The 11,874-nt window shown below is 45.6% G+C and overlaps 1 protein-coding gene across 1 annotated transcript; it reads right to left on the bottom strand.

Moving 5' to 3' along the window:
* Positions 1-366: 366 nt before the first annotated feature.
* LOC114703262 (mortality factor 4-like protein 1) lies at positions 367-1,553 on the bottom strand. The gene has a single exon (XM_037202500.1). The coding sequence runs from the start codon at positions 1,235-1,237 to the stop codon at positions 530-532; it is 708 nt and encodes a 235-aa protein (XP_037058395.1). The 5' UTR covers positions 1,238-1,553; the 3' UTR covers positions 367-529.
* Positions 1,554-11,874: the final 10,321 nt, after the last annotated feature.

The following is an 11,874-nucleotide window of genomic DNA, read 5'->3' as shown; positions in this document are numbered from 1 at the left end:
ACACAAATACAAAAACCATGAAACAAGCCACCATTCTTTAACAATTAAGCAAAGATAAAATGCTTAAGGAACAACATGGATGACTTGCAAAGGATGGGCTCTTTAAGCACCATTAAAAAAAAAGAGCACAGATGGATGAGTGTTCAGTTATATACATTGAAGTGAACCTTTGGCACTAGGAATCAGAGCATTTTGTCATAGAGCATTAACACATATTATAAAAGTGCATAGTGTCAAAGGAACAGAACCACCAGCATTCAAAAGCAGCTTTGTCAACTAGGCAATAAAACACTGTACAGCATGTCTCTCTCCATCACTGAATACACTGGTAGAAACTTTGAAATGAAAAAAGAAAGAAAAAAGGAACAGGCACTCCTTTTATTTTTCTCTGTTTAAAATCAAACAGAAAACAAACATCAATTCTGTTATACACTAACGGTCTTCAAAGTACATCATTTGTACAAGAGAAGGACTAAGAACCAAACTGTTTACAGAGATCCAAGCACGAGTAAGAGAGAGAGCACACCCCTCACACGGCTTTCCAATGGTACTCAGGAGGAGCCACTTCATAATCACTGGCACTGAACAAAGTTGCAGAATTCTTCGCCAGGTACTTGAGGAAATCATGTAGATAGTTCAGTAATAAAGCAAGGCTTTTCTCATCTAGAGGTGTATAGGCCAACATTGCTCCAATTCGCACAAATAATCTCAGTAAATGTGGTGCTCCATACACCTGGGACATGGGTGCATCAGGGTGATCTGCAAGAATTTCAGCATACTGTGGTCTCTCAAATTTGTAGAGTAGCTGAGTGCCCAGCATTACATTGAAGTATTCCTTTATCCCTGCTACAACCTCATTAGCAGCATACTCCTTATTATCTGTATTTCCTCGCGATTTCTTGTAATTTGCATAATCCTCCAAAATGGAATCCACATTTTTCTTGGCAGGAAGATAAAAAAGCTGCTTTTGTCTGGTAATCAAGTCCCAGTCATCCACAAGCCATGGTTTCAGCTCCTCAGGAATCTTTACTTTAACTTCAACTCTGTTCATGAATGTTTCTTCATTATCAACTGTAGGATCTACCCGGGCTCTTTTCTTCCTGGGAGGCTGAGGTGTCTCACTGGGACTGCCACCATCTCCATTTCCAGGTGTCTTCTGCTTGTTCTTTTTTGTTTTCACTTCAACCCTTTTCTGATGCAGACCAGATGTCTTCTTTCCTGGAGCAGCTCCTCTCATCTTGCCCTCTGCATATTGTTCCTGATTGGCCTTTTGAAGCTCTCACTGTTTCTGCAAATTGGTGTCCACGTATTTGAGTACTCGGCTTTCTGGAACCCATTCATCCCAATTTTTATTCCAACCACTGTAATGGATAAAGTATTTCACTTGTTTGTCCTTTATGGCAACCTTTACACACTTTGCTTCATAGAGAAGAGGCCCATGAAAGCACATCACTCGCTCACCCTCCTGGAATTTGGGCTTCGGGTCCTGCTTGGGCGCCATTTATAAGTGATTCGCCGCCTCCTCCTTCTCCCACCACCCCCGACTACCGCCCCCTACTCTCTCGCATTAGTTACTTTCTAACTAACGAGATAAAACTCTGTACTGGCTAGTTTGTGACTTGATACAAGCTAGAGTCATCTCAAAGGAAGGAATCTCAATTGAGAAAATGCATCTGTAAGATCTGGCTATAGAACATTTGCTTGATTAGTGATTGATGTGTGTGTGGGGTCCAGCCCGATGTGGGTGGTGCCATCCCTGGTGCCAACTCAGGTTGATGGTCCTGAGTTCTATAATAAGAAAGCAGGCTGAGCAACCCATGAGGAGCAAGCCAGTAAACAGCCCTCCCCGTGGCCTCTGCATCAGCTCCTGCTTGCAGGTTCCTGCCTGTGTGAGTTCCTGTCCTGACTGCCTTCAGTGATGGACTATGATGTGGAAGCGTAAGTCAAACAGACCCTTTCCTCCCCACCTTGATTTTGGTCATGGTGTTTCATCACAGTATGGAAATCCCAACTGAGACGAACACCATGACCAAGGCAATTTATAGAAAGAGTTTATTTGGTCTTAGGGTTCCAGAGGGGAGGAGTTTGTGAGGGTGGAGAGACAGCATGGCAACAGGGACAGGGGAAAGCTGCGAGCTCACATCTTGAACCATAAGCAAGAAGCAGACAGAAAGAACTGGTAACGTAACTGCTCCCACCGGCACGCCTCCTCCAGCAAGGCCACGCCCCCTAAACCTACACCAGCTCCACCAACTGGGGACCAAGCGTTCACACAGCTGAGCCGGTGAGAGACACTTTTGTTCAAATCGCCACAGACTGTCTCTTCATCCCTATTCCTCCCTCCCTCTTCCCCTCCCTTCCTTTTCTTCTGGATATATTTCCCGAGCGGTCTCCAGTGATTCCCTCGCTCCAGCCTCCACTCCTCGCTAGGTTTCCAGGTGTGCTCGTAGTAAGGGAAAAACTCACTTTCTATTTCTGTTTTCACGGTCAGGAACTTGGGTGCTTAGCTCTTGGCCTTTAACACTCCCACTTAGTCACATAAACACCATGAGCTAATTGTGCGTTCATGTTGTCTTCTCTTTTCTCAAAGCCAGTGAGGAAAGGAAGTGGTGACTCTTGGAAGGTGGAGTATCAAATAGGGAGTAATAATTACATCAAAGCATTGTATCAACACTGATCATATGGTCTGTATTGTGTGTGTGTGTGTGTGTGTGTGCGCATGTGTGTATTGATGTGGCTCTGTGTGTGTGCAGACACTGGGTGTCTGCCTCAATCTCTCTTCATGTTATTATTGTTGTTTCTGAGACACTGTCTCACTGCGTAGGCTCAGCTGGGCTAGCACTTGCTATTTAGACCAGGCTGGCCTCGAACTCATAGATATCTGCCTGCCTCTGTCCACTTTATTATCTTTTCAATTTTTAGTTGGAATATAATTATGCCATTGCCCTCCTTCCCTTTCCTCCCTCCAACCTTCCTGTGTCCTCCCTTTCCTGCCTCTCCCCTCCCCCGCCCTCCTACAATGTCTCTCGAATTTCTGGCCCCTTTTTCCATGATCATTGAAGGGACAGATATAGAGATTTCCCCCTTTCACGTTACCATGCCTGCTTGTCATGGTTCTGGTCTTGATAGGCAGCCGTAGTGTTGTGTCCACCTTATTATTTGACATAGGTTCTTACTGGACCTAGACCTTGCCAATTCAGCTGGAAAAGTGACCTCCTGCTGCCTTCTCAAATGCTGGGACTGCAAGTGTGTGCCTCTGGCCAAACTCAGGTCCTCATGCCTGCTTGTACGGCGAGCCCTTACCAACCGAGTCCTCTTCCCACCACCTCCTCCTCCTCACTTTTAAAGTTATGTAAATTGAGAAGGGAATGTTGAAATGCTTTGTTAGCCATCAGAAACACTGAAGATAGATTTAGCAAACACTTACAGTTTAGTTTTCCGATGCATATGCATGGAGAACCCCATATGTGGCCGGCACGGTGTTAGTCTAAGCTCTGGAGCTTGTGAGGCTGAACATGACAGACAGAGCCTCCTTGCCAGGGAGCCTACAGCCTCCCGCAGTAATAAATGCAGACACTGAGACCAGAAAATGTGCTCAGGAAGGAGGGACTTCTCCCATGTCACCTTCGCTACCAAACCTGCTGTGAATGCAGGTTATTGCATGCATCTCTGTAACTCACACGGTTTCTTTCTTTCTATTCATTAGCAAAATATACTGCACGGAGAACCTGATACTGAAACTGTGTGCTCACTATTTCACTATTGGAAAACACTGCATCATGAAATGAAAGTCGCCATCACATGGGTGGATGCAGTTAAATCGTTTTCCTGACATCTTTCATCTCTCTGTGGGCTTTCTTCCCTCTAATTCAGAACCATTGAACAGATGTTTAGATCCGATGTTCTCCCAGCATAAGATAGCTGTGAACAGATCTCACAGCTAATGAGTAAGGAACGCTCTAAATACACAGTGAGCAAGGATTCTGATCTTCAGTAATCCTTAGATGTAAAGGAATTGTCTGTGTTCTCTAAGGGCAGGCTGGTTGTGCGGAGCCCTGGGTGAGGGCTGTGACGCTCTCTCTGGTGCCCGCTGCTAGAGGTTTGGAAACTGGAAGCTGCAATAATCCTTTGGCTAAATCTGAAGTAGATTTTGCTTGGGTTGATAAAAAGTAGATTAAATACTTAAGCATTTAAGACTTGATTGTCACCAAAGCTCTGCTATGCCATGCTTTATGATGGTGGGGATTAGCTTGTGTGCTGATCCATGTCTGAGGCGATGCTGGGTCCCCACCCTTAGTGGTGCCGACTTGACTGTTGTAGCACAATCCTGCTGCGTGTTCATGGGAACTGTGGTGTTTCCTTTCTATCTCACCCCATAGCAATGGGTCTCACCCAACACATACACATTGACATGCCCATAGCAAGGGTAGTTAAGACGCCAGTTTCGCTCATATTATTAATAAGGATTAAAAATTAGCCATGGCCCACTGAGCATGAGGTCTGAGTATGGAATTGGGGAAGTGATTTCAGAACAAGCAGATCTTATTATAGAGCCAGAGAGGGTGCCCTGAAGCCTTGGCCTAGTCCATGGCAGGCTTCGTGTTGAGGGTTTGTCACAGACTGCTGCTTACAGTAAACGTCCTCTCAACATGCCAGTGACCCAGATATTGTAACCCTCATTTCCACCAGGGGCTATGCCATTGAAGAAATCTATTTCCAGTAGTGAAACTGACCGCCAATTATGTTGCCTCTTGCAGCTCTCGGGAAGTCTGGACATTCAACTAGATTAAATGGGGCCTGAAGACCAGGAAAGTTATGATGGATTTGAGCACATGGGCTCTTGGGCTCAGTCTTCTTGCTCACGGTAAGACAGAACTGGGTTTGTGTGATATCTGCAGCCTCTGTTTATCAACACCAAACCCTCCAGTTGCCCTCAACTCCTTCTGGCTTTTCTCAATGAAATCCAGATGGCCAGTAAATCCTGTCGATCTCTCTGCCACATGTAGCTGAGCTCATGTGGTAGCGTGGTTATGAGTTAGATTCTGCCATCAGATTCCAGCTGAGCTCAAATTTCAGCTCTGCCACTTTTTTTGGGGGGGGAGATTTGGGGCAAATTAATCAATCTCTCTGTGCTTCAAATTTTTTTTTTTTTAATCTGCAAAAGTGGGATGGTCGTGTTGGCCATCATTTAACCCTGTCCTTGGATTGGTGTGTAAGGACCACTCATAATACTTGGTAAGCATCCTCTATTAATGGTATTCTCATCCTTCTTTTCCTTTTCTTAGATGAAACTCACTCTTCCTCTATCTGGACAGAAACCAGTCCCCTATACAGTCTCCCGGCCTCCTCTGTCTTTCACTGTTAGCAGATGATGGCATAGACCGCTCATCGTGTTCTGTTGACCAGGAAGTTAACTATCTACAACATTGTGCCACTTTGGGCTGTAGTCCATGTCCTATGGAACTGGCTTCCACATCTTTTGTATGGACATTAGCCAGATGAACCATGGGAAGGAATAGTCCTCAGAGATGCCCTCACTTGGGGGTCAGCTGCACGTTTGGTGAGCCCTACGGCCATCCTTGCTTCAGGCCAGCTGGGCTCTTCCAACGACCACTAGGTCAAATCATTCACTAGAATCACTCACAGAACTCAAGAAAGTATTAACTATTACTCAAGCTTTAATACAGCAAAAGGACAGAAATTAAAGTTAGCTAAGGGGAGAGACGCTTAGGACAGAGTGCAGGAGGGGGTCCCCATGAAGAGGAGGTGGTCTCACTCTCCTTTTGGCCTGATGACCTCCTCCTGGTCACTATGCATGACAAGATACGCAAGTATTGTCAACCACTGAAGTTCAGCCAAGCTTTTAGTCTCTAGCTGCTCCTGGAAGGCAAGCTGATACGTTCAGCCATCAGTTCCTTGGGAGGCCATAACTGATATCATGTGACTCTAAGGCTCCTGTCAATGGCCAAAGGCTCCTATTAGGCAAGGCATTCCAGAGACCCAAGAGCCTGGAGCAAAGGTCAGGTCTCTCTTTGGGGGAAGGTTATTTCTTCACAACTCAGCCTCATTTTCTTGTTCTTTTGTAAGACAGCTCCGGCCAGAGGTCAGTGTTGGGTGTCTTCCTTAGTTGCTCTCCACATCATCACTACCACTACCACCCCCCACCCCCATCACCACCACCATCATCACCACCACCATCACCACCACCACCATCTCCACCACCACCACCACCACCACCACCACCCCACCTCACCCACCACCATCTCCACCACCACCACCACCACCACCACCACCTCCACCACCACCACCACCACACCACCACCACCACCACCATACTCTTGCTGAACCTGAAGCTCACTGATTGATCTATCCTGTTTGACCACTGAGCTCCAGGGATCTGTCTCCTCCTCCCACTGTCCCCAGTTCTGTGATGGGCATCAGGCATGTGCTTTTGTGCTTGGCTGTTATATCAGTGTTGGGGATCTGAACTCATGTCCTCACGCTCGCATGGCAAGCGCTTCGCTGACCGTCTTCCCAGACACTCCTCTGGCCTTTGAAATATGTAGTACCTTCCTGTTATTCATAGTTACTCCACCATGTGAAGACATGCCATCTACCTTCAAAATGTGCATAAAGCTAGAGCAACCAAAACTGCACAGGATTGGCATGAACAGACACATGGAGCAGAGGGACAGGAAAGAGGGGCAAGCAGTCAACACACTGGATTTTGATAAAAAGTGCTAAGAGTGCACGCTAGAGAAAGGACAGTCTTCAAATGCCCCAGGGAAAAGCAGACGTATTACACGCAGAACGTATTACACGCAGAAGGCAGAATCGGACCTCTGTCTCTTTTTGCCTGTTACAAAACTTAAAATGCATTAAATACATGTAAGGCCCAGACTGGGAAACTACGAGAAGAAGGCGCAGAGGTGTAATTGAGGACCTTACGACAGGCAAGTATTATTTTAGACAAAACCTAGAGGCAGGAAACTGAAGCAAACGCAGATTTGAGATGGGAACACAGCAAGAGTCTAGTGAGGAGACAAACTACAGAACCGGAGGAAATACTTAGAAGCTGTTTATTTGACAAGGGATCAACATCTAGAATATTCAAACAGTGCAACTCAGTTACAGAAACCTAAATATAATGACCCATAAAAAAAAAAAAACAAACCAAAACCCGAGTGATTGACACTTTCATGACAAACACTTTGCCCACTGAGCAGTCTCCTCACCTCTGAAAACAAACGTTCTTAAGAGCAAAGGGAACAGAGCTGAGAGGCATATCACCTAGTGTAGAATCGGCACTCTGGACCTGGACTGCCTCGCCTTGCTTTCTGGCTCTGTTATATTGTAGCTGGGTGTTTTGCTGTGATCTCAGAGTGTTCTAACCTGCCCTCTGTACTAAATACTAGCATTAATCCCAAAGGGGAAAATGAGTGATTGACCTACATGGTTATTTCTCAAAAGAAGACATCCAAGGTTGGGGATATAGCTGAGGGGTAGAGCATTTGCCTAGCATGCACTGGGCTGGCTTCAATCGCCAGCACCACAAACAAACAAACAAAGAAAACCACACAAATGGCTAATGATGTAGGGAAGATTAATTTTCAAGAGAATCAAGTGCTCTTAAGGCCACACAGAGGCCACGTGACATTACTATAGAGATTTGATTCATCTTGTCTGCTGGGGAAATCAGCTAGATACATTACTTAGAGCAAGCCAAATAGTTCTTCTGAATTTACATATGTAATACTTGAAAAGACACCAAGTGTTGAATGTAGAAAGAAGTTATATAAGCTTTAGCTAGCCAAACTGTAATTATATTCATTTATTCTAAGCTAGCTATTCAGAGGAGTGATCTTCCTACACTGTAACTTTTTGAGTGGGAATACACGTCTAAAACAAAATGGAGCATATATTCATAAAAGAGTTTTGTGAAAATGTTAGAAAGAGCATTGCTCATAACAGACTGGACATGACCCAGCCAGTGCCCATCAACTTCCGAATGGCTAAACAAAAGGATGATATTAGGGAATACCACTCAGCAATAAAAAGGAATGGGCTACCACAATGTGCATCTATGTGGATGAATTTTAGAAACTATACTAAGAGAAAATTCCAGGCACTGTATATTAATTACATGGTGCCATTTGTATGGCATTCCAGAAAAGGCCAACAGATCATATCAGAGAGCAGATGTGTGGTTGCCTGGGGACTGGGTGGAGGGGTGTATTGTTTACAAAGGTGCACAAATGAATATTTATTACACACAAATTAGTGAATGCCTTCACTGAGTGACTACAAGATGACATGACTAGATACATTACTCAAATTTGCTAAGCTATGCAGTCAAAATGGGTGTTTCTTAATATATGTAAATATTTTATCTAAATAAAGCTGAAAAAACATTTCTAAGTGTGTCGAAAGGAAGTCACTCCCCTCTCCACACCTGTAGTTTTGCCCTGGCAGCTCCAGCATCTTTCATCTCCTACACTGGCTCTCACAAGGATCTTTAGACTTTCTTTTAGGGTACTCGAATATCTTAAGAATCAGGTAAAGTCAGATATTCAGAGGTCAGATTTTTGTTTGTTTGTTTTTGAGACGGTCTCTCTATTACACAGACCTAGCTGTCCTGGAATTCATATGTAGACCTGGATGTCCTCGAACTCACAGAGATCTGCCTGCTTCTGCCTTCCAAGGGCAAGGACTAAAGGAGTGTGCTACCATGCCCAGCCAGAGATCAGATTTTGATAGCTAATATCATCAAAAATTCCCCTTTTGGGTCTGGAGAGGAGGCTCAATGGTTAAGAGCACTTGGAGGACCAAGTATGGTTCCTAGCACTCAAATGTCAGATCACCATTTCCTGTCATCCCAGCTTCACAGGAACGCATGCCTGTTTATGGTCTCTGAAGGTATGTGCACACACACACACATACACACACACACACACACACACTATCTATCTATCATCTATCTATCTATCTATCTATCTATCTATCTATCTATCTATCTATCTATCATCTATCTATCAGTGTAATAACAACAAAACAAAGAGACAAGCGAAACCCCCAAGTTCTCTTTTCCTTATCTGCCTGTCCAGAGGAGCGGCACGGTGTCTCAGTGCCCCCATTGACTGCCAGGGATCAGCTACTCTGCCAACCTTCTCATCCCATTTCAGCGCAACCACGGCAGTGCATTAACAACCCTGTAGGATGAAGGAGGGCACCAGAGCTGAGACATCGACTAACCAGGATTCTCCATTAGCAAAGAGGCTTCTGATACCCAGATAGCAAGGAGCAGATTTAGGGTTCGTATAGACACAAGCACAGCCCGTGACCCACCATATCATCTTTGTTTGTAAGGGAGAAAAGTGGACCACTGGGTCCTCGGAGCAGCATGGGCATGGTGATGTCTCAATTCCAAGTCCTGGAGCTGGAGCCAGAGTGGAACTCAGTGGTAAAGCACCTTCCTCGCCCTCAAAAGGCCCCGGAGTTGTCCTTGCATTTGATCCACAGCACAGCAAAACCCCAAAGAAAACCTGCAACTGTCTTAGGCAGAAATTTAGAACATCACCCTCCCCACAAGCCTCAAAACAGAAATATCCTAGCCTAATCCTATTTTATGAAATGCTTCGAGGCCTCAGTGTTTAAGTTTTCACTGTGTCGTAGTCAATAAAAATTAATTCTGTTGCAAAAAATAAAAGTCCTTCCTTCAGGGCAGAACTTTTCAGTCTCCATTAAAACTTTATCCAATTCATTTCCCCTGTCAGTGGACAGAGTGGGGAAGGATCAATAGTGAGGACGCCCTTCCCGTTCCAGCAGCAGCGCCTCAGCACCATCTCCCTAGAGTAGTGCCCTCCAGGGACACAGGAAGCCAGGCAGGCGCTTGCCCCGGAAGGAGGATTGGAGTTTCAGCAAAACAAATTAATCTTCTGAGCCCCATTGGTCATACCTGCTCTATGGTTTTAATCCATCTTGAGCCCAGCAAAGAGCACGTTAGATGCTGGTTTGAATCAAGAAAAAGGAAGCTTTGCACGGGAACCTGGGACCGCTGAGCCCAGGACCTCTTCCTAGTTTCTCTCGTATTACGCTGAACATCCTCCCTCTTCAGAGCATGGCTCTGGCCTGACTGCTGAAGCGTGTGCGACAGAGCAATGTCCAACTCTAGGAAACTCGTGTCAAAAATTCTATAGTGAATTGAGCATCCGTTCTAATGTGTCTTTGTTCATGAGTGGGTGTGTGGGATGAGCAGACAGCTGGAATATTTCCTAAGTGCAAAGTTAAATCTGTGCTGTCATAGAGTGCCAGCTGAGACACCATGCTGAGATGAAGGCCTTGCCTGCCTGTGTTCCCTGAGCGGAGCAGAGTCACAGTGCCCTGTGCCCAGGGACTTAGGTCTCTGCCAGACACAAGGTTGATGCTCAGTTATAAATATGCTGAAGCAGATGATAATCTGTTGTTCCACCAACTAACCAAAACCAGAAGAGGCTGCCTCAGAGCTCAGAAGGCCAGGGAAGAGGCTGAATGAGGCAAGCCAAGTCTCATGGGGCACATGCATCTTTTTGATGAGCAAGCAGCCACATCTGTCATCTGATGGCTATCAGGTGATGTTCAAGAGAATTCAGACGCCTACATTGTCAATGGGAGATTTCCTGAAATTTATAACAGCATTTAGGCATTTTTTTTGGGGGAGAGGGTCTGGTAGCTTTAGTGGGTTGATCCCACTTTTCCATTAGAACATTTAAGTATTTCTAAAAACATATTTTTATATTTCATAAAAAAATCACCAACTTGGTTTCATGGAATAATTTTTAAAAAATCAAAATTTTCTGTATTTTCCCAAATAGCAGTGCACTGACTTTCACTAGGGCCTGGTTGTGTTAACACACAGCAGGTCTGTTCCCGGTTGTGCAGCTTACAGGATTTCATGTCGTCTTCTCTGGGACAGTGGGCTCTGGGGTGCCTTGGGCTGGTCAGTTTAGTTTTTCCCTTGGCGAGGCAGCTGGAAATGTGGGCTCCATCTCAGGTCCAGCTTGTCCCACATTACATGTTTCCCACCCACTTCCTGTGAAATCTCCCTGTATCTCTCAAGAAGACCCTCTACACCCACGATCTCCATGTCTGCATTTAGGTGCCCACTGTACCCCAACACTGACTGTACTGGGGTCAGCAGGGACCTCTGATGACTTCCCCAGCCTCCTTAGGGTGCTGATCAGCAGCACTTGACTTTGCAGATCAAGACTGTCCTCTTTAAACAGCTTTTTCTCCTGAACAATCTCTTTCTCTCTTGCTTAAAACCCCACCTGGCTCCCATCTCCGCTCCCAGGTAAGGCCAGGAGCTCCGCCCACCTTGGGCTGTGTCCCAACACTAACCTTTTTCTGCCTGCCAACACTTCAGGCCGGGCCGCCTCAGCACGCTTCATGCCGCCCAGCTCTCGCTTCTCCTGGCCAGCGTCTGCTCAATCTCTGAACCCCAGTGTAATATGTATCACATACACCCATGAACTCCTGGCCGTGTCATCCTTCCCCATGGTTGAACACAAGATCTAGGAGAGAAGGATCAGGTCTTGTTTAGTTTTATCATTCTCCTTGCCTGGTAGATAGATGCTTGGCCCACAGTAGAGCAGACGCATAGGTCACATGTATATTCAGCAAATATATGGATGAATTCCCAAGGACTCGTGGGAGGCAGTATGGACCAGCCATTCAATATTTGTTCATACAACTCCCAAGAGCCAAATATGCACTCAGAAATACCATGTTGGCAGCTTAAAATTGGTAATGGCTGCTGATCAGGGCTCCCCACCCTTACTTTCCACACTATGCTCTGCACACACGCACGCACACACGCACGCATGTGTGCACACCTAT

The sequence above is a fragment of the Peromyscus leucopus genome, chromosome 2 (assembly GCF_004664715.2).
Source record: "Peromyscus leucopus breed LL Stock chromosome 2, UCI_PerLeu_2.1, whole genome shotgun sequence".
NCBI classification, from domain to species: domain Eukaryota; kingdom Metazoa; phylum Chordata; class Mammalia; order Rodentia; family Cricetidae; genus Peromyscus; species Peromyscus leucopus.
Note: the sequence above shows the minus strand (reverse complement) of the source record. Positions and strands in the feature narration are given on the sequence as shown.

Coding starts and splice junctions, on each gene's coding strand:
- LOC114703262 (XM_037202500.1), bottom strand. CDS start 1,237: ATGAGAGGAGCTGCTCCAGGAAAGAAGACATCTGGTCTGCATCAGAAA.